This window comes from Hemiscyllium ocellatum, chromosome 3, assembly GCF_020745735.1.
Source record: "Hemiscyllium ocellatum isolate sHemOce1 chromosome 3, sHemOce1.pat.X.cur, whole genome shotgun sequence".
In the NCBI taxonomy this organism is placed as follows: domain Eukaryota; kingdom Metazoa; phylum Chordata; class Chondrichthyes; order Orectolobiformes; family Hemiscylliidae; genus Hemiscyllium; species Hemiscyllium ocellatum.
Window position 1 is genome coordinate 91,823,859 of NC_083403.1, and position 23,944 is coordinate 91,847,802.

General features: G+C 43.6%; 1 protein-coding gene across 1 annotated transcript in view; it reads left to right on the top strand.

The window, feature by feature from the left end:
* Positions 1–1,379: 1,379 nt before the first annotated feature.
* Positions 1,380–23,944, top strand: part of b3gat2 (beta-1,3-glucuronyltransferase 2 (glucuronosyltransferase S)) — a 125,139-nt gene continuing 102,574 nt past the window's right edge. Inside the window, exon 1 of the mRNA XM_060821278.1 lies at positions 1,380–1,895. Coding sequence (XP_060677261.1) covers positions 1,380–1,895 — 516 coding nt within the window. The remainder of the gene's footprint in view (positions 1,896–23,944) is intronic.

Consider the following 23,944-nt stretch of genomic DNA (forward strand, 5'->3'; position numbering starts at 1 on the left):
GAAGAGTGGACTTCTTCAGGAGTATCTTATATTTATGATCCTCATTTCAGGGTTCCACAGAGATGGAAGCACCTCTATTTCCACCCTCGCAAACACTTCCATATTTTGAAAGAATGGTCTCCTCTTTGCCCCATTATGATTTCAGAAGAAGAGCCCCACTTTCTCAATAGTCTGAAAGGATGGAACTTTAGTTCTGATGTTAACCTCACGTTTGTTTTTAAATTTGCACCGTCTCCAGTGCCTCAGTCTATTTGATAATCTGAGATCACAACTATGCATTTTTGAATTTTTCGTGTGTAATAATGGATCAACTATCGGCGAAAATGGTGGGGGTGGGTTCAATTACTACATTTAAAAGGCACCTGGCTGGGTAAATGAATAGGGAGAAGTTAGAGTGATCTAGGCCAAAAGCAAATGGGACTAGGTGAGATTGATATGTCTGGTTGGTATGGATGAGTTGGAGTGAAGGGTTTGTTTCAGTGCTGTATGATTTCATGATCTAATGATCTGAACAGAACCTTCTGGGGGGGAAAACAAAATTAGAAACAAATCCAAGTGCTCAGTGTTTTCCAGGGCCATGCTGATACACCTACCTCAGAAAAGAAATGGCAGATTCTATTGGTGTTTGCTGCACAACTCAGCTAGGATTTGAAGGTGACCCGCAGCAATGTTGGACGATGAGCCAAAGGCAGGGATTTCTTCATTCTGCCCCTTTCCATATGGCACAGCCACGAGCTGGGCACAGCAAACAAATTTCTCCACTACTCATTCCCTTTCTCTATCCCTCTCTCTACATTAATTCATTCCCTAACATCAGTTCCCCACCGACTTCCCCCCCCCCCAACATTCTCCACTTCCATTCTCCACACTTTCTATCTTCATCCCAATCTTTAACTGCATCCCTCTCGATCTCCAGTGTTCTCTCTCTTTCATTTCTAACTCCACTCAGCCTGACCACCCGCGCTCTCCTTTAGCTTTCCCCAACTCTATCTTCATCCCTCTTTTTATCTCCAAACCTCTCTCTTTCTTTCTCTACATATATAGAATATACATCCCCGTGTCTATATATGACCGCTTCCGCCCCGCCAACCCCACTATCTCAAACCTGCTGTCGTTCCGATTTTTTGTCTCTCCACCCCCTTGTCTCCCCACCCCCCAACTCCGTGTGTGTGTGTGTGTGTGTGTGTGTTAGGGGGTGTTGGCTCAGCTCCTGCAGCAGGCGGGTGAAGTGCAGCGTTGCTGTGGGGTTGGTGTATCACTCATTGCTGGCATTGAGAGCAGCGTCCGGGGCAATTTCATCGCCGCTCCTTTGTTCGAAGGGAAGATATGATGAAGCTCGCTGCAGGTAGCCTGGCTTTCCCTGCGATCGTGGACACGCGATGAAATCCGCGGTGGTTGTTCGGCTCTTCCTGATGCTGCCCTGGCTGCTCGTTATCCTGGTCGTGGTGGATATCGAGCCAGGGAGACTCTCTGTCCGGAGCCCTATAGCCCCAGACCAGCTGAGCAGGACTCTTAAACCAGACTCCCTCTCCAACCAGTCCATCCCCACTATCTATGCCATTACGCCGACCTACAGCAGACCGGTGCAGAAAGCTGAGCTGACCAGACTGGCCAATACTTTCCGCCAGCTGCCCCATTTCCACTGGATACTGGTGGAGGACTCCGCTTTCCGCAGCCGCTTGGTCACCGAGCTGCTAGCCCACTCGGGAGTACTGTCCTACACTCAACTCCATGTACCAACCCCCCGGAGGTACAAGCGCCCAGGGCTGCCCCGAGCCACCGAGCAAAGGAACGAAGGACTGAGCTGGGTCCGCCGCAACAGGTCCCTCCGCAACTCCGGGGTCATCTTCTTTGCGGATGATGATAACACCTATAGCCTCGAACTGTTCCAGGAGGTAAGGAGGAGCTTGCAGTCCAAATCCTTCCCAGACCGCAGAGTGGCTGTTATAACAAACACTCTCACATCGCTATAACCAACCCTCTCTCGGTCTCCATTCCCGCGCGTTCTGTCTATCACCTCTATCACTATATCTCTCTCTTCCTCTCCCCACCAGTCACTGCTCACTGTGCCTTTTTCACTCTATATTCTGCCTCTCTCTTGCTCCGTATTTACTCTATATTCGTAGTTATTTCCCCTATGTATTTACTCTATTCTCTTCCTTATTCATTCACACTTTGCCTCTTACTGTATTCGCTCTCTCTGACATAAAATTATGGAATTTTACTGCACAGAAGGAAGCCATTCGATCCATCTTGTCTCTGCCTGCTCTCAAAACATCTACTCAGCTACTCCCATTCTCAGGAACCTTTTAAGTTCATCACTTTCAAATATTTATCTCTGTTGAAACCTAAAATCCATGTCCACCCCTCTCCCAGGCAGCACATTCCAAAACTGAACAACTGCTTCTGTCTCTACAAGTTTTCACTCTTGCTTTATGTTTTCACTTTTCCCTGCCCCAGTTTCCTCTCACCCTGTCTCTATATTCACTCTTACCACCTCTCTCTGTATCTGCACTCTCTCTGCCTCTCTTTATATTTGATCTCCCCCACCTCTCTCTGTATTCTCTTTTCCCCCCGCCCCCTTAATGTATTCACACTCCTCCATCAACTCTCTCTCTATCTTCACGTCCCATCTCTCTGTGTATTCACCTTGCCACCCCATCTCTCTCTCTCTCTCTATTTGCCTTCCCCTTTCTCTCTTTCTCTTTGCATTCACCTTCGCCCATCTTTCTCTGTATTCACTCTTCCCTGTCTCTGCATCTTCCTGTATGTCATCCTTCCTCTGTTTCTGTACTGCAAGCTATTGGCCTCCAAATCCTTTCTCTCCTCTCTGCCTCTGTATTCTATCTTTCTTTCTATATTCTCAGTCTCCCTATTTTCTCTCTTCTTGTGTCTGTATCCTTTCACTCCCTATTCTCTCTGTCTCTATATTCTCCATCTCCCTAATGTATTACACTTCTCCCTGTACTATATTGTTACTGCCTGAATTCTCCCTTTTTCTGTATTTTCTCTTTGTCTCTATTACTATATTCTTTCCCTGTAATCTGATTCTGTCTCTCTGTCACTACATTCTTTATCTTTTTTTATTTAGTTTTCTCATTGTTGTCTTATATTGTCTGTATTGTTGCTTACTCAGATGACTCTGATTGATGAATTTAAATATGTGACAAAAGACTCAAGTCTCTGCGCCATCTCTATCCATACATGTCTCTTTGTCTCTACAAGATCAGAACTCTCTCCACATGCTGTTTCTGCATTTCCCATATTTACATTCTCTTCCTTGTTGCTCTCTGATTAATTCCCCCCCATTTTCTGACTTTTTCTCTCTCTGTTCTCTGCATCACAGCAAACTGTCTTCATATCCATTTCTCCAGCTTCCGCTCTACACACACTGTCTCTCCAACTCATTAAATGCTGTCCTAGCCAGCGACATCCTCATCCCATGAATTTTTTTTAAAATTCCTGGTTATATTGTTCAGAGTTCACACATCATTTCTTTACTTTGCCTCTTTTTGTTTACTTTTAGTCCTCGTATTTCAGTTCCTTTTGCCAACTTAAGCTCTGTGCAGATTCCTCTTTCACTGGACCCTGGCAATTTTTGGGGGACTCACCCCTTCTTTCAGGGTTCCGCTCTTGATGCCTTTTTTCATAATGATGTGTAGGTGCTGGTGTTGACAAAGTTAAAAATTACACCAGCCTGGTTAAAGCCCAATAGATATATTTGGGGGTACAAGCTTTCAGAGCAGATGAAGGAGCAGTGCTCCAAAAGCTTGTACTTCCAAATAAACCTGTTGGGCTATAACCTGGTGTTGTGTGATTTTTATCTTTTGATGATCTTCGTTTGATATTTTATTCAGTTCTCAGTGATTGGTTTGGGAACACCTTTAACACCAATTTTTGTCTGGGAGAAAGTGCTGGCAGGGCATGTAACTGTGTGGTAATTGTAACCATGTGTGAGAAAGACACTGAACTGGCAACAGAGTGTGTTCGGGTGGTTACTCTGTCTGTCTGTTTGCTGAAGATGTTGGTTGTGTGAGATTGCGAGGTTCTATCTGTGCTCGAAACAGTTTGGGTATGTGTCTGTATCTGTGAGATTCATATCATCTATATGTGAGACTGTGGGTTGAATTGCAGATGAAGGAGCAGGGATATCACAGTAACTTTCAAACAGATAGGCCAAGCAACCTTTCTCTGACTTGAGGCCTGATGTGTGTAGTATTTCTGTTTATCTGTGACATAATGATAGTGTGCACTGCTATATCCACGTGTGGAATCATTTTGTGTTTGCAGCTAAGTCTTTACCACCACCAATGCCTTTACCCCATCACCCCCTTCATTTTGCCTCTTGAACACTTTGCCTAAGTTGTTTCAGGATTAATTCTAGGCTTGCTGCAGTTGGTTCTTAGGTAGAATGATGACAGATTATTCCATGTCATTCAGAGTGAATAGTCTTGGTGCTCTCAGCAACTGCTGAACACGGCCAGTGAGATGAAGAAATCTGCAGCATCTTCTCTCTCAAAGCACTGCAAATTGTACCTCCTGCTTAATTCCAAATGAGAAATAAATCTTGACTACATAAGATCACATAGTGCAGCAGCACTATCAATGGATAGTTATCTCAAGATTGACACATTTTTGTATATTAAAGACACTAAGTGGAATATTAAATAGTGAGCCGAACGGCTGTCTGTTTTTACATCTCATGTTCCTCCGTTATCAACACTATGCCTGGATAGTGCTTTATATGTAAGTGAATATCCAGCCACTCACTGTCATTTCACCCTGTGAATGTAAAATACTGCAGCAGGTGTGGAAAGAGAAACAGAGTAAATGTGTTGAGCCTCATATGACTTTTCAGAACAGAGTTCCCTTCAAATGTTAACTCTGTTTCTCTTTCCACACCTGCTGCAGTATTTTACATTCACAGGGTGCAATGACAGTGAGTGGCTAGGAAAAAACTCTGGAAAGAGAAACAGAGTTAATGTGTTGAGCCTCATATGACTTTTCAGAACAGAGTTCCCTTCAAATGTTAACTCTGTTTCTCTTTCCAGAGTTTTTTAAAAATAGAATCCCTAAAGTGTAGAAACAGACCCTTTGGCCCAACATTGACCCTCCAAAGAGTAACCCACCCAGACCCATTCTTCTATATTTACCCCTGATCAATGCACCTAACCTACACCTCCCTGAACACTTTGGGCAATTTAGCATGACCAAATCACTCAACCTGTACGTCTTTGGACTGTGGGAGGAAACCAGAGCACTCAGAGGAAATCCACACAGGTACAGAGAGAATGTACAAACTACATACGGACAGTCTCCCGAGGCTGGAATCAAACCCTGGTCCCTAGGTCTGAGGCAGCAGTGCTAACCATTCAGCCACTGTGCTGCACTCTTTAGCAATTTCTGTTTTTACTGCTCTGTTAGGCATATTTTTGTTTATTCATCCATTAGATGTGGTCATTTATTGCCTCTACTAACTTGCCTTTCAGAAGGTGGTGGTGAGCTGCTTTCTTGAACCACTGCAGTCCATGTACTGTAGGTAGATCCACAATGCAATTAGAGAGGAAGTTCCACAACTTGGCCACTTCAGAGGGCAATTAAGAGTCAACCAAATCACTGTAGATCTGGAGTCACATGTAAGCCAGACCAGGAAAAGGCCGTCAGTAAGAAGGTTTTACAACAACTGACAATTATTTAACAGTCAGATTTAATTTACTGAATTCAAATTCCACCAGCTGCATTGTGGGTTTCAAAACCATGTCCCCAGAACGTAAACCTGGGCCCATGCATTCCTAGTCCAGTGACTTAACCAGTACACCAGTGCCCACTCCAGCAGACAGATCTTTTGAAAAATCATCATGAAGTGAAGTGCTGAATTATAGATTAGATTAGATTAGACTTACAGTGTGGAAACAGGCCCTTCGGCCCAACAAGTCCACACCGACCCGCCGAAGCGCAACCCACCCTTACCCCTACATTTACCCCTTACCTAACACTACGGGCAATTTAGCTTGGCCAATTCACCTGACCCGCACATCTTTGGACTGTGGGAGGAAACCGGAGCACCCGGAGGAAACCCACGCAGACACGGGGAGAACGTGCAAACTCCACACAGTCAGTCGCCTGAGTCGGGAATTGAACCCGGGTCTACAGGCGCTGTGAGGCAGCAGTGCTAACCACTGTGCCACTGTGCCGCCCACTTTTTAAAACCTTATGTCAACTCAGTATCAACTCATCTCCCATCTGCCATCCTTTGTCTTCCTCCCTCCAAACCAACACAAATTGCCAGACTAGATTATAATAAAGGTAATACAAATAAAACAAGTAACTATTATTTATAGGAGAAAGTGAAATCGTCATGGAGTGAAGAGCTGAATTATAAAGGTGATACAAATAAAACAAGTAACTATTATTTACAGGAGAAAGTGAAGTCCGCAAATGTTGGAGATTAGACTCAAAAGGTATGGTGCTGGAAAAGCACAGCTGGTCAGTCAGCATCTGAGGAGCAGGAGAGTCAACATTTTGAATATAAGCTCTTCATCAGGAATGGAGAGGGAGGCCCAAAGGGGCTGAGAGATAAATGGAACGGGGGTGATGCTTGGGGAAAGGCAACTAGGAAAGTGAAAGGTAGATGAAGGTGAAGGGTGACGGTGATAGGTCAGAATAAAGGATGGAGCGGATAGGTGGGAAGGAAAATGAACAGGTTAAGAGGGTGGTGCCGAGTTGGGGGATTGAATCTGGGTTAAGGTGTAGGGACATCGCAGATGGCCTCCCACTTCAAGGACCACAATTTCCCCTCCCACGTGATCAACAATGCCCTCCAGTGCATTTCCTCCACTTGCCACTCCTCCGCCCATGGACCCCACCCCTTTAGGTGGTGTCCGTGAGTTGGCACCTGGCTTCAATGGGGTACAGGTCGGTGTGCCAAACTAATCTTGTGCCCCCCCCCCCCACCTTGTCTGCTGGTTTGATGGTGAGATTGGGATTGAAACGAAGGGGTTGGAGGGCTGCATGCTGTGAGGGTGAGAGTTTGAAGTGGGTGAGAGGGGTGGACAAGTTGAGGCGTTCAATGTCACGGCGGCAGTTAGAGATTAAGAGATCAAATCCGGGTAATGGACCAGTACGGAGTGTCCAAGTGGAAGGGGTATGTTGGAGGTGGGTGAAGGGGTCTTCGGAGGGTGGGTGGGAGTCCTGTTGGAAAAAGTAAGCACGGAGGCAGCGGAAGAAAAATTTGATGTAGCAATGTGTGTTGAATTCATTGATCTGGAAGCGTTATGGGAGGAGGGTGAGACCTTTACTGAGGGACTGATTATTCATCTTCAGTGAGGGGGATGTCCTGAAGGATAGTAAAAACCCGGCAAGGCTGGGGGCTAGGACCTGCTATAAAGCTGGAGTGGTGAATGGGGGCTGAGACTGTCACTGGAGTGGGTATGGTAGTGGTTCTGTTCGCCAAGCTGGAAGTTTTTGTTGCAAACATTTCGTCCCTGGCTAGGAGACATCATCAGTGCTCTGGAGCCTCCTGCGAAGCGCTTCTTTGATGTTTCTTCCGGCATTTATAGTGGTCTGTCCATGCCGCTTCCGGGTGTCAGTTTCAGCTGTCCGCTGTAGTGATTGGTATATTGGGTCCAGGTCGATGTGTCTGTTGATGGAATTTGTGGATGAATGCCATGCCTCTAGGAATTCCCTGGCTGTTCTCTGTCTGGCTTGCCCTATGATAGTAGTGTTTTCCCAGTTGAATTCATGTTGCTTGTTGTCTGAGTGTGTGGCTACTAGGGATAGCTGGTCGTGTCGTTTCGTGGCTAGTTGGTGTTCATGTATGCGGATTGTTAACTGTCTTCCTGTTTGTCCTATATAGTGTTTTGTGCAGTCCTTGCATGGTATTTTATAAACTACATTAGTTTTGCTCATGTTGGGTATTGGCTCCTTTGTTCTAGTAAGTTGTTGTCTGAGCGTGGTTGTTGGTTTGTGTGCCGTTATGAGTCCTAGGGGTCGCAGTAGTCTGGCTGTCAGTTCTGAAACGCTCCTGATGTATGGTAGTGTGGCTAGTCCTTTTGGTTGTGGCATGTCCTCGTTCCGTGGTCTATCTCTTAGGCATCTGTTGATAAAGTTGCGCGGGTATCTGTTTTTGGCGAATACCTTGTATAGGTGTTCCTCTTCCTCTTTTCGCAGTTCTGGTGTACTGCAGTGTGTTGTAGCTCTTTTGAATAGTGTCCTGATGCAGCTTCGTTTGTGTGTGTTGGGGTGGTTACTTTCATAGTTTAGGACTTGGTCTGTGTGTGTTGTTTTCCTGTGTACCCTTGTGGTGAATTCTCCGTTCGGTGTTCTCTGTACTATCACGTCTAGGAATGGGAGTTGGCTATCCTTTTCTACTTCTCTCGTGAATCGGATGCCTGTGAGTGTGGCGTTGATGATCCGGTGTGTTTGTTCTATTTCCGTGTTTTTGATGATTACGAAAGTGTCATCGACATATCTGACCCAGAGTTTGGGTTGAATTTGTGGTAGGGCTGTTTGTTCTAACCTTTGCATAACTGCCTCTGCTATGAGTCCCGAGATTAGTGATCCCATGGGTGTTCCGTTGATTTGTTCGTATATCTGATTGTTGAATGTAAAGTGTGTAGTGAGGCATAAGCCCAGTAGTTTAAGTATGCCGTCTTTGTTGATAGGTTCCGCCTCCTGTTTTCTGTTATGTATGTCCAGTAGGTTGGCTATTGTTTCTCTGGCTAGGGTTTTGTCAATCGAAGTGAACAGTGCCGTCACGTCGAATGAGATCATGGTTTCTTCTTTGTCTATGTGTGTATTCCTGATGGCGTCCCAGAATTCCTGTGTTGATTGTATGGAGTGTTTGGATCCGCTGACCAGGTGTTTCAGTTTCTGTTGTAGTTCTTTGGCCAGTTTGTATGCTGGTGTCCCTGGTAGTGATACTATGGGTCTGAGTGGGATGTCTGGTTTGTGTACTTTGGGTAGTCCATAGAATCTGGGGGTGTTGTTGCTTTCCGGTTTCATTCTTCGTAGGTCCGCTTTGGTTATCTGTCCGTTTTTTTGTAGATTCCTTAGAGTGTTATTTATTCTATTGGTGAGTTGTGGTGTGGGGTCCAAATCCTTCATTTGGTAGGTGTTGGTGTCTGCTAGTAGATGTTGTGCTTTTTTGATGTAGTCTGATTTACCTAGGATGACAGTCATTCTGCCTTTATCTGCTGGTAGTATGATTATGTTCTTATCATTTCTTAGTGCTTTCAGTGCTTCCCTCTCCTTGGTGTTGAGGTTATGTGTTTCTCTTTTTCTTATCATCATAGGTACGACCGTTTGTCTCACTGTTTGTTGTGTCTCTTCAGTCAGTCCATTGTTCCTGAGTGTGCATTCCAGTGCTGCTAGGAAGTCTGCTATGCCTCACTACACACTTTACATTCAACAATCAGATATACGAACAAATCAACGGAACACCCATGGGATCACCAATCTCGGGACTCATAGCAGAGGCAGTGATGCAAAGGTTAGAACAAACAGCCCTACCACAAATTCAACCCAAACTCTGGGTCAGATATGTCGATGACACTTTCGTAATCATCAAAAACACGGAAATAGAACAAACACACCAGATCATCAATGCCACACTCACAGGCATCCGATTCACGAGAGAAGTAGAAAAGGATAGCCAACTCCCACTCCTAGACGTGATAGTACAGAGAACACCGAACGGAGAATTCACCACAAGGGTACACAGGAAAACAACACACACAGACCAAGTCCTAAACTATGAAAGTAACCACCCCAACACACACAAACGAAGCTGCATCAGGACACTATTCAAAAGAGCTACAACACACTGCAGTACACCAGAACTGCGAAAAGAGGAAGAGGAACACCTATACAAGGTATTCGCCAAAAACAGATACCCGCGCAACTTTATCAACAGATGCCTAAGAGATAGACCACGGAACGAGGACATGCCACAACCAAAAAGACTAGCCACACTACCATACATCAGGAGCGTTTCAGAACTGACAGCCAGACTACTGCGACCCCTAGGACTCATAACGGCACACAAACCAACAGCCACGCTCAGACAACAACTTACTAGAACAAAGGAGCCAATACCCAACATGAGCAAAACTAATGTAGTTTATAAAATACCATGCAAGGACTGCACAAAACACTATATAGGACAAACAGGAAGACAGCTAACAATCCGCATACATGAACACCATCTAGCCACGAAACGACACGACCAGCTATCCCTAGTAGCCACACACTCAGACAACAAGCAACATGAATTCGACTGGGAAAACACTACTATCATAGGGCAAGCCAGACAGAGAACAGCCAGGGAATTCCTAGAGGCATGGCATTCATCCACAAATTCCATCAACAGACACATCGACCTGGACCCAATATACCAACCACTACAGCGGACTGCTGAAACTGACACCCGGAAGCGGCATGGACAGACCACTATAAATGCCGGAAGAAACATCAAAGAAGCGCTTCGCAGGAGGCTCCACAGCACTGATGATGTCTCCTAGCCAGGGGACGAAATGTTTGCAACAAAAACTTCCAGCTCGGCGAACAGAACCACTACAACAAGCACCTGAGCTACAAATCTTCGCACAAACGTTGGAGTGGGTATGGTTATGGTATCATGGGTGACATCATCAAAGGAAGTGACGAACATCATGGAGGTCAGAGAGGCAGAAGCGGAGCATTTGTTGGCATCCATGGGGACATGTGACGTTCCATGTGACATTCACATTGTTTTTGGCAGCTGCGTCTTTGGCAGTGTTCTGGTGAGTGACGTCGGCTGGGGCAGATCTGACTGAGGTGGCTGCAATCACGGGGATGGAAGTGATGTGGCAGGTAGTCTTTGCAGTGGTTTTGGAGACGGTTATTTTGGCAGTGGAGGAGGCAATGGTCCTGGCAGCATTGGAAGATGCATTGGTTCTGACGGCAATTACAGAGATGGTATAGTTGATGGTGGCTGCGGTCTGTGGGGCGGCGCGGGCATAAGTGACATCATCATTTGCCGTGGTGGTAGTGGCTGTAGCTGCCATGTGGCTAATAGTTTCTGAGCGGTTCCGGAGGCCAGGAGAAGGTTCTGGATTGATCTTGGAATACCGAATTGGGAGGTAAGTATGCGGAATTTTGGTGTACTTGCTTTCCTTAATGTTCGGTAAGCTGGAAAAAAAATATTTGTGTGTGGATTCTTCTCAGGACGAACAACAATAGAGGTTCTTTGCAAGTCTGGGAGAGAGTGGCCCTGAGCTGGGGCAGGGCTGACTGCAGGGAGAGTAGGTGGTGGCGCATGGCTGCAAGCCTGGAGCGGAGGATCCAGAGGCAGAACTATTTCTGAAGGCTTTGGATTTCCTGTAGGTAGTGTGTTGTCCTGGCCAAGTCCAAATCGTGATGGTCTGAATGTAGTCTGAAGGCACTGAGAAAGAAGATGTGGCTGTAGCAGCGGGTCTGCTTTAGGACGTGGCTGAAAGGTTTCAGGGCAGAGGAGACCACGTGGGGGCTGCAGTGAGAGAGAGAGAGAGAGACTCATTGATATCCTTCTGGAGGGAAGAGGACATCTTTAAGGTGGACATCCTTGGAAGAGGCTTTGCAGTAAGGTTATAACTGACTAGGAGAAAGTGAGGACTGCAGATGCTGGAGATAAGAGTCAAAAAGTGTGGCACTGGAAAAGCAAAGCAGATCAGGCAGTATCCGAGGAGCAAGAGAGTCGATGTTTCGAGCATAAGCTCTTCATCAGGAATGTGGGGTAGGGGCCAAGGGTGGTGAGAGTTAAATGGGAGGGGGGGGTGGAATCATTAGTTATTGTTTAAAGCTACACTATAAACAATGTAAAAGATATTAAAAACATCGAGGAATTATGATTTCAGTGTACAAATATTTACAATACATTGTTCAATGCAACTCAATTTATATAGATTAATAATGAAAGACCTATTGCTCTCTCTATTTTGTATGAAATTCTGTAAAGCATATGTTATCAATGTGAGTTCATTAAATTCTCCATCGTTTACATGCAGCTTAGACCTTTATAAAACAATGGATTGGATTTGTTTTGTGGGTTGTTTAATTTTCTCTTTATACTCATATTTATCTTTGAGTGGTTGTAGCAAGAGATAGTAATAGTGGGATGTAAGGATGGAAGAGTTTAAGTGAAATTCAGATGGAATTTTTCCAGACACTTCCTGCAGTTAATTGACTATCAAAATAGCTTTATTATGTATGAACTAAGATCAGTTTGTATTCACATGCTCTTTGGTAAGTTTAGCATTTTAAGGAAGCGCTATATATGCGACAGTTGGACTTGGGAAACTATTAAGAGCCCTGTTATAATTTCAAAGCCCACTTGCTCCAAAGGTTTGTAATAACATCTCTGAATAGGTTGATTAGAAAATAATTGCTGAACTGATAAACACAGTGAACTGGTCATTCTGAAAAACAATGTGAAGTCTGAAAAGACACAGCTTATGAAGCTTTTCATAATTGCTCTCTTTAGCATTTCCCAAAATTGAGAATCCCATCAGAGATCATATTGAATGTAGTTTGTTGTGCAATCTTAGTATCATCTAATTTAACAAGAGGCAATCAGGAAAGTTGTACATTTGTAAACATTATTCATTCATAGAATGTAGGCATTGTTATCTAGGCCAGCACTTATTGTCCATCCCTAATTGTCCAGAGGCCTGTTAAGAATCAGCCACATTGCTGTGGGTCTGGATTCACACCTAGACCAAGTTAGGGAAGGATGACAGCTGAAAAATGTGTTGCTGGAAAAGCGCAGCAGGTCAGGCAGCATCCAAGGAGCAGGAGAATCAACGTTTCAGGCATAAATCCTTCTTCAGGAATTCCCGAAACGTCGATTCTCCTTTCCTGAAGCAGGACTTTGGCTGGAAGGTACAACACTCCAAGAGAATCAAGTCTTTACAGTGATGAATAAGTGTGATAATATCAACGCAGGTAGAATTATGGAATCATGCATTAAGTTAGGCCCTTTGGCCCATAGAGTCTGTAATGGTAAAAATATACTATTACGAACACTGGTCCCATTTCCCCACACCAGACACATACCCTTGAACATTATAACATTAAGCATTCATCCAAATACTTTTTGAAGATTGCCTCAACTGGGTAATGAACCCGACCAGGTGTTATTTGGAGATAGGTGAGCACTTTGGTGATAATGACCACAATTCTGTTATATTTACTTTTGCAATGGAAAGGGGTAAGTATATAATGCAGGGCAAGAGTTATAGCTGGGGGGAAGGTTATTGTGATGTGATTAGGCAAGATTTAAGATGCACAGGATGGGGAAGGAAATTGCAGGGGATGGGCACAATTGAAATGTGGAGCTCATTCAAGGAACTGCTACTGTGGCTCCTTGATAAGTATGTACCTGTCAGACAGGGAAGAAGTGGTCGAGTGAGGGAAAGGAAGTAAAATGGAGGGAGGAGTTGCTGGTCAGGGATGATATCATGGCTGAGCTAAATTAGGACATGATGGCGGGCTTGAGCAGTGAGGCATTATGGGTAGAGCTAAGAAATAAGGGTGCAGTTACATTGGGACTGTACTACAGGCCTCCCAACAGTGAACGTAAGGTAGAAGAACAAGTAGGTAAACAGACTAGGGAAAGATGTAGAGGCAACAGGGTGGTGGTGATGGGGAGATTTTAATTTTTCCAACGTTGATTGAGATACACTGATTGTCAGAGTTCTGGATCAGACAGAATTTATAAGGAGCGTCCAGGAAAGTTTTCTAGAGCAGTATGTCAATAGTCCAACGAGGGAAGGGACCATATTGGACCTGGTGTTGGGGAATGAGCCAGGCCAGGGTGTAGACATTGCACTGGGGGATTTCTTTGAGAATAGTGACCACAATTCTGTAAGTTTTAGAATACTCGTAGGCAAAGATGAGAGTGGTTCTAAGGGAAGAGTACTAAACTGGGCCAAGGCCAATTATATCAAAATTTGGCAGGAGCTGGGAAATGTGGATTGGGAGCAACTATTTGAAGGGAAGTCCACATTTGATATGTGGGAGGCTTTCAAAAATAGGTTAACAGTAGTGCAGGATAGGCATGTCCCTTTGAAAACAAGGGATAGGAAAGGCAAGATTTGTGAACCATGGATGATGGGAGAAATCTTGCAACTAGCCAAGAGGAAAAGGGAAGCATACATAAGACCCAGGCAGCTAAGAACAGAACGGGCTTTGGAGGAATATTGGGAGAGTAAGACCAATCTTAAACGAGGAATCAAGCGGGCTAAAAGGGATCATGAAATAACTTTAGTGAGCAGAATTATGGAGAATCCCAAGGCCTTTTATTCATATATAAGAAGCAAGAGGGTAACTAGAGGAAGGGTTGGTCCACTAAAGGACAAGGAAGGAACCTGAGAAAATGGATGAGATTCTTAATGATTACTTTGCATCAGTGTTCACTGAAGAGAGGGACTTGATGAATGTTGAGATTAGAGAGAAGTTAGTTTACTCTGGATCATGTTGACATAAGGAGGGAAGATGTGATGGGTAGGCTAAAGGATATTTAAGGTGAATAAATCCCTAGGACCAGATGGATCTATGAGGGAGGCAAGAGAGGAAATAGCTGGGGCCCTGACACATATCATTGTAGCATCCTTAAAATCCTTGTCCCCTTTTACAAGAAGGGTAGTAGGGATATTCCAGGTGACTACAAACCAATGAGCCTGACGTCAGTGATGGGTACGTTGCTGGAGAAGGTACTGAGAGATAAAATCTATTTATATTTGGAAAATAACGGGCTTATCAGTGATAGGCAAAGTGGTTTTGTGCAGGGGAGATCGTGCTTTACCAATTTAATAAAGTTCTTTGATGAAGTGACCAAGTTGACAGATGAAGGAAGGGTTGTAGATTTCATATACATGGACTTTAGTAAGGCGTTTGATAAGGTTCCCCATTGTAGACTAATGGAGAAAGTGAAGTCACAAGGTTTGCAGGGTGTTTGAGCTAGGTTGATTAAGAACTGGTTGAGCAACAGAAGACAGAGCGTGGTAGTTGAAGGGAGTTTCTTGATATGGAGAAAGGTGACCAGTGATGTTCCACAGGGATCAGTGCTGGGACCACTGTTGTTTGTAATATTACTTAACTAGTCTGGAAGAGGGCACTGTTAGTCTGATCAGTAAGTTTGCAGATAAAACGAAGATTGGTGGAGTAGCAGAAAATGTAGGGGGCTGTCAAAGAATACAGGAGAGTATAGATAGACTGGAGAGTTGGGCAGAGAAGTGTAGATGGTGTCCTATCCAGGCAAATGTGAGGTTATGCATTTTGGGAAAGTTTAATTCTAGAGTGAACAATACTGTAAATGGAAGAGCCTTTGGAAAAGTTGAGGATCAGTGAGATCTAGGAGTTCAGGTTCATTGTACCCTGAAGGTGGCTGCACAGGTGGATAGAGTGGTCAAGAAGGCATGTGGCATGCTTGCCTTCATCAGACGAGGTATTGAGTATAAGAGCTGGCAGGTCATGTTATAATTGTACACAACTTTGGTTCAGCTGTGTACAGTTCTGGTTGCCACATTACCAAAAGGATGTGGACATTTTAGAGAGGGTGCAGAGAAGATTTACAATGATGATGCCTGGTATGCAAGGTGCTAGCTATGAAGAGTGGTTGAGTAGATTATGGTTGTTTTCATTAGAAAAAAGGAGATTGAGGGTGGGATCTGATTGAGGTCTACAAAATCATGAAGGGTATAGACAGGGTAGATAGAGATGAGTTTTTTTTCCCAGGGTGAGAGATTCAATAATGAGAGGTGAAATGTTTAAGGGGGATACACACGGAAAGTACTTAACACAAAGGGTGGTAGGTGCCTGGAATGCATTGCCAGCAGAGGGAGTAGAGGCAGGCACGGTAGATTCATTTAAGATGCATCTGAACCAGAAACATTACTAAGTGGGGAGCAGAGGGATACAAATCCTTAGGAATTGGGCTATGGGTTTAGACAGTGGATTTGAATTGGCTCAGGCTTGGAGGGCCGAAGGGCCGGTTCCTGGGCTGTAAATTTTCTTTGTCCTTTGTTCTTTTAGGGAGCCATGGTTTACTGAAGAAGTTGAATCTCTTGTCAATAGGAAGAATAAGGCTTTATATTAGGATGAGACATGAAGGCTCAGTTTGGGCACTTGAGGGTTATAAGTTTACCAGGAAAGACCTAAAGAGGGACCCAAGAAGAGGCAGGTGGGGACATGAGAAGCTGAGGGCAGATAGGATCAAGGAAATGCTAAAGCTTTCTATACATAAATCAGGAATAAAAGAATGACTAGACAAAGATGAGGACCAATCAAGGAATATAGTGTGAAGTTGTACGTGGAGTCCGAGGAGATATGGGAAGCGTTAATTGACTATTTTTCATCAGTTTTCATACTGGAAAAAGACAATGTTGTCGAGGAGAATACCAAGATGTAGGTGACTAGACTAGATGAGATTAAATTTCACAAGGAAGAAGTGTTAGCAATTCCATAAAGAACAAAAATAGGTAAGTCCCCTGGGCTGGAGGGGATTTATTCTAGAATTCTGTACGAAGCCAGAGAGGAGATTGCAGAGACTTTTTGGCTTTGATGTTTTTGTTGTCATTGTCTACAGACATAATGCCAGAAGACTGGAGAATAGCAAATGTCCCCTGGTTCAAGAAGGAGAGTAGAGAAAACCCTGGAAATTATAGAGCAGTGAGCATTACGTGGCTTGTGGGTAAAGTGTTGAAAAAGGTTATAAGAGATAGGATTTATAATCATCTCAATAGGAATAAATTATTAGGAATAGTCAACAGTTTCGTGAAGGGTAGGTTGTGCCTCACAAATGTTATTGAGTTCTTTGAGAAGGTGACCAAACAAGTGGATGAGGGTAAAGCTGTTGATGCAGTGCATATGGATTTCAGTGAGGCGTTTGATAAGGTTCCCTACGGTAGGCTATTGCACAAAACAAGAAGGCATGGGATTGAGGGTGATTTAGCAGTTTGGATCAGAAATTGGCTAGCTGAAAGAATACAGAGGTTGTTGGTTGATGAAAGATGTTCATCCTAGAGTTCATCCTAGTAGTGGTGTACTGCAAAGATCTGTTTTGGTGCCACTTTGTTTGTCATTTTTACAAATGACCTAGATGAGGGCATAGGAGGATGAGTTAATCATTTGTGGATAAAACTAAGGTCAGTGGAGTTGTGGATAGTGCTGAAGAATGTTGCATGTCACAGAGCGACATAAGTAAGCTGCAGAGCTGGGCTGAGAGGTGTCAAATGGAGTTTAATGTGGAAAAATGTGAGGTGATTCACTCTGGAAGGAACAACACGATTGAAGAGTGTTGGGCTAATGGTAAGATTCTTGATAGTGTAGATGAGCAGGGAGATCTCTGTGTCCATGTACATAGATCCCTAAAAGCTGCCACCCAGGTTGATAGGGTTATTAAGAAGACGTATGGTGTGTTAGCTTTTATTGAGTTTCAGATCCATAAGGTCATGCTGCAGCTGTATAAAACTCTAGTGCAGCCACACTTGGAGTATTGCGTACAGTTCTGGTCACTGCATTATAGGAAGGATGTGGAAGATTTGGAAAGGGTGCAGAGGAGATTTACTAGGATGTTGCCTGGTTCTGGAGGGAAGGTCTTATGAAGAAATACTGAGGGACTTGTGGCTGTTTTCATTAGAGAGAAGAAGGTTGAGAGGTGATTTAATTGAGACATATAAGATAATCAGAGGGTTAGCTAGGGTGGAGAGTGAGAATCCTTTTCTTCGGAAGGCAATGGCTAACATGAGGGGACATAGTTTTACATTGAGGGGTGATAGATATAGGACAGAGAGTAGTAGAGGCGTGGAACGCACTGCCTGCAACAGTAGTAGGTTCGTCAACTTTAAGGGCTTTTAAATGGTCATTGGATAGACATATGGATGAAAATGGAATAGTGTAGGATAGATAGGCTTTAGATTGGATTGGATTGAATTGAATTGAATTGAATGGTTCCACAGATCGCTGCAACATCGAGGACTGAAGGGCCTGTACTGTGTTGTAATGTGTGTTCTAACTACTTTGCTAGGCAGCGCATTCCAGATTTCTGTCAGATTTGAAGAAAATGCTTTTTCCTCAAATCCCATCTAAACTTCCTGCCTTGCCCCATAAAATTATACCCCCTCGTTATTAACCCTTGACTGAAGGGAACAGCTGCTTTCTATTCACCCTGCCCATGTCCCTCAATTGTATTCACCTCGATCAGATCCCCCACCCCGAACCTTCTCTGCTCAAGGCCTGTGACCAGTGGTGTGCCACATGGAATGGTCATGGGTCCACTGCTTTTTGTCACTTTCTAAATGGTTTGGATGTGAACATAGGAGATGTAATTAGTAAATTTGCTGATGACACCAAAATTGGTGGTGTAGTGGACAGTGAAAGTTACATCAGATTACAACAGGATCTTGATCAGATCGGCCAATGGGCTGAAGAGTGGCTGATGGAGATTAATTTAGATAAATGTGAGGTGCTGCATTTTGGAAAGGCAAATGAGAGCAGAACTTATGCACTTAATGGTAAAGTCCTGGGGAGTGTTGCTGAACAAGGAGACCTTGGAGTGCAGGTTCATAGTTCCTTGAAAGTGGAGTCTCAGGTAGATAGGATAGTGAAGAAGTGCTTGGTATGCTTTCCTTTATTGTAATGGTCAGAGCACTGAGTATAGGAGATGACAGATCATGTTGCAGCTGTACAGAGCATTGGTTCAGCCACTTTTGGAATACTGTGCGCAATTTTGGTCTCCCGCCTATCGGAAGAATGTTGTGAAACTTGAAAGGATTCAGAAAAGATTTCCAAGGACGTTGCCAGAGTTGGTGGATTGGAGCTATAGGAAGAGGTTAAATAGGCTAGGGTTGTTTTACCTGGAGTGTCAAAGGCTGAGGAGTGACCACACAGAGGTTTATAAAATCTTGAGGGGTGTGGATAGGTTAAATAGACAAGGTCTTTTCCCTGGGGTGGGGGAGTCCAGGGCAAAAGGGCACAGCTACCTCACAGTGCCAGGGACCTGGGTTCAATTCCAATGTCAAGTGACTGTTTGTGTGGAGCTTGCATGTTCTCCCTGTATCTGCATGGGTTTCCTCCAACAGTCCAAAGACATGAAGGCTAGGTGGGTTAGCCATGGGAAATGAAGGGGTTAGGTTTGGATGGGATGGTTTTCTGAGAGGCAGTGTGGACTCAATGGGTTCAATGGCCTGCTTCCATGCTGTAGTGATTCAATACTGAAGGAGCAGGAAATCTTTTAGGGCAGCAACGTGACTCATTGGTTAGCACTGCTGTCTCAGTGCCAGGGATCCAGATTCAATTCCCACCACAGGCGACTGTCTGTGTGGAGTTTGCACATTCTCCCCGTCTCTGTGTGGGTTTCCTCTAGGTACTTTGGTTTCCTCCCACAATCCAAAAATGTGCAGGTCAGGTGAATTAGCCATGCCAAATTGTCCATGGTGTTCAGGTTAGGTGCGCTAGTCAGGGGTGCATGTAGAGTAATAGGTCTAGGTGGTTTACTATTTAGAGGGGTAGTGTAGGCTTGTCGGGCCTAATGGCCTGTTTCCACACTGTAGAGATTCGATTCCATTCTATCGTGGTGAAACTCCTCTGTACCCCCTTCAGTGCTATCGCATCCTTCCTGTAGTGAGGTGACCAGAACTGCACACAGTACCCCAGTTGTGCCCTAACCAATGTTCTGCACAACTCCAACACTATCTCTTTGCTCTTATGCTCAATGCTATGACTGATGAAAGCAAATTCCAGTACGCCTTCTTAACTACCCTATTCATATGCTCTGAAAAACAACAAATGCTGGAGATCACACTGGATCAGGCAGCTTCTGTGGAGAGAGAGCAACCTAACATTTTGAGTCTGGATGACTGTTCATCAAAGCTGAAATGAAGTGTGGAGACGGCAGCATTTATGCTATAGTGGAGAGTACGTAGAGTGGTGGGGGAAGAAAAGATGTTGATTGTTCATATTAAGTGACTGGATTGTGACAATGACAGTATGTCTAACTGCCAGACTTGAAAGAATAGACAGTCCCACTAGGGTGGGTTGGGGTGAGGAGGCGTGGGGGGTTGTTGGTAGGGAGGTGGTTGGGGCAGGTGGGCAAAGGTGTGAAAGGACATGGTGACAGAACATGCAACAAGTAAGGGAAGGAATGGAAGTTGGTTCACAATTTGAAGGTGTTTAAATCGATATTCAGTTCAGAAGGCTGTAATATGCCTAATTTGAAGCTGAGATGTTGTTACTCCAAATCACACTGTGATTCACTGGAACACTGCAGCATGCCGAGGACTATGATTTGTTGAAGCATAACATCACTTCCTTACTTTTAAAATCGATGCATCTATTAATAAATCTGAAATCTTCTTAATTGTTTCACATTGCCTGGCCTCCTCCAGAGAATTATGAACTTTGCTCAGGTATTCCCCTTAAATTTGCACCATTTAGACTGTATTGTTTTCTCCATGTTCCATCTACCAGAATTCTTTAGCTTACATTTCTCTGTAATGAAATGCATCTGCTAGACATCTGTCCATTTAGTCAATGGCACTATGCTCATCCACTGCATGTGGCAGAAGGTGGAATAGCACTCACACTGACTACATCACTGTTTGGTCAAGCCCTCACCAGGCCAATAGATCTCACAGTTGCTACCTCACCATGTTAAATAGCACTCCCTATTAGTACTCAGGCTAAAGGCATTATCAGGTCAAATAGCACTCAGGGTAACTGCATCACCAGGTTGAACAGCTCTTGTAGTGATTGCATTACCAGATCAAATACCTCTCACACTGATTGTATCACCAGATCAAATAGATCTTGTAGTTGCTGCCTTACCAGCTCAAATAGCTCTCAGGATAGCAGCCTCATCAGGTTGAATAGCTCTTATACTGACTGCATTACCGGGTTGAATACCATTCACACAATGACCACATCACCAGGTCAAATAGTTCTCATAGTGTCTGGATCATCAGGTCAGATAGCTCTCCCCCGACTGCATCACCAGGTCAAATAGCTTAAACTCTGACTATATCACCAGGTCGATTACCTCCCATGGGAACTGCATCACCAGATCAAATAGCTCTCACAGTAATTGTATCACTATCGGATAGTACAGAATCTTGAGTTACAGAAAGAAGCCATTGAAAGAGCTACCCAGCTCAATCCATCCTCCCACCATAGCCATCTAAATACATCACTTTCAAATGTATATTCAGATCTCTTTTGAAATCTCCAATGGAGCCTGCCTTCAGTCTCCCATGATTTGGAGATGCCGGTGTTGGACTGGAGTGTACAAAGTTTAAAAACCACACAACAGCACCTTACAGTCCACGGGTTTATTTGAAAGCACTAGCTTTCGCAGCGCTGTTCCTTCATTAGGTGACGAAGGAGCAGCGCTCCGAAGGCTAGTACTTCCAAATAAACCTATTGGACTACAACCTGGTGTTGTGTGATTTTTAACTTCAGTCTCCCAGGCAGCGTCTTCCAAATCCAAACAACCAAGTAAAGAGATTTCTCATTTCACTCCTTGCTGTCTTGCTGATAGTCGTGAAATTGTAACCCCTAGATACTAACCTATGATCTAGGAGAAACCAAATATCCTTCCTGACCCTGTCAAAATTCATGATTTTGAACACCACAATAAGGTCACCTCTTATTGTTCTCTATTCCTAGGAGAATCAGCCCAATTTCTCTGTTCTTGTCTCTTAAGTCTCCCATTACTGGAATGATCTCAGGAAATTATCTTTCTGCTCTCTCCAGGGGCCTAACATCCTTTCTTAAATAAGTTGCCCAGAACTGAAATTTGTACTCCCAAGTGTGGTCTGACCAATGATTTGTAGCATCACTTCCTTGTTTTTATATTCGATGCCTTGATTTATAAATCCAAGGATTTTATAAGCTTTCATCACAACTGTTTCACTTTGTCTGGCCTCCTCCAGAGAATTATATATGTGAAACTGACTTCCCTCTGCTCCTGTGCTCCCCTCAAAGTTGTACCATTAAGCCTGTTTTGTATTTGCATTTCTTCAATCAAAATGCATCACCTCACATTTCTCTGCATTAAATTTCATCTGTCAGATGTCTGCCCATTTAACCAACTTCTCAATGTCCCTCTGAACTTACTCATCATAATCCTCACAATTTAGTATTCTCCCTAGTTTAGTATCACCTGCAAGATTAGAGATTTTGCCCTCAACGCCCATCTCCAAATTATTTATATAAAATCAGGAAAAGCAAGGATTTCAACACCAATGCTGGGGAACACCATTTTCAACTCCTCTCCAATCTGAGAAATACCCATTTATACCTACCTGTGTTTCCTATCTTTTTGTCAATCCATGTTGTCAAGAAAGAATCAATCCCAATGATTTCCAGTTTGTTAACCAACCAAATATGTGGTACCATATCAAATGCTTTCTGAAAGTCTTAAATATACAAAATTTGCAGCACCACCCTCATCCTCCGCCTACACCACCAAGTCGAACAGCACTAACAGTGACGGCATCACCTGGTCAAATACCTTTGATGTTGACTGCATCCCCAGGTCGAATAGCTCTTACATTCAGGTTGTAGGTTTACTCATTGAGCTGTTAGGTTTGTTCTCATCACCGTGTTAGTTAACATCATCGGTGAGTCTGCGGTGAAGCACCTGTGTTTTGTCCCACTTGATATTTGTGTCTTGGTCTGTTGTGGTGTTTGATATCACTTCCGATTCTTTTTCTGAGAGATTGGTAAATAGTGTTCAAATCGATATGTTCGTTAATTGAATTCTGGTTTGAATGCCACACAAAGCTCTCACACTGCGTTACCAGGTTGAATAGTTGATACAGGTACTGCATCACCAGTTCAAATTGTATTCGCAGTGACTATATCACCAGTTGAATAGTAATTACACAATGCATCACCAGGTCAAATAGCTCTCACTTTGACTGCATCTCTAATCTTAGGTTAACTCTAAGGCAATCCCCTCCTCAAACATATGCCATTTGTACACAGCCCAGCTCATCATGCTGTACAGCTGGTCTTGTCTCAGTTATATTGTGGATCGGCCATCTTATCATTGTGATAAATGTGAAAATCTTTATTCTGGATGTTTTAATTCCCTACCCCAGCCTTAAAGGTAAAGATCAAGGAAACAGTAATGAGACATTCACAGGATTTAAAGAAACAAACGTGAAACCACATTAAATCCCTTATCAGGCCAAACAGTTCCACATGTTGAAGTTAAACATCAAATCTGCAGTGATTGCTGCACAGAGTAATTGGATTTGGGACTTCACACCTTGTGGAAACTGCAAGGGCTACAATGTGCACACAGTGTAATTACCTCTCCTGGCTGCTTTATTTAATCCTGATCCTGTAGTTCAGATAATATACACTCTCTGACTCAATCTGTCTCCCAATTATCTTCCTTGCACCAGACCTGCTGAGTTTGTCCAGCACTTTCTGATTTTAGTTCAGATCTCTAGCATCTTACGTTTTACATTTATTTCTCTGTAATTTGAGCCTAATTTTACTTCTATGCCAGAGGATGAGTTTGAAAATACAAAAATCTCACTGTGATTGTCATCTCTTTAGACTAAAGATTAAATATGTTAATAATAAATTACTTTAACTGTCAATGTAATGAAGAGAAGAAAGACTTGAATTTATAAAGCAGCTTCTCATTTGTTTCAACAATATCTTCAATCTTGTTGCAAACAATGAGTTATTCTTTCACATTGGTTCATAGCTGGGTTAATTTCCACATAAGGAACTGAATGTAGTCATTGATAAAAAAGTTAACTTAAATACTTTGCTACTCAACATCTGTGAGATCTACAAAGTTAAAAATCACACAACATTAGATTATAGTCCAACAGGTGTATTTGGAAGCACTAGCTTTTGGAGCGCTGCTCCTTCATCAGGTGGTTTTGAAGAATAAGATAATTATTCTCCA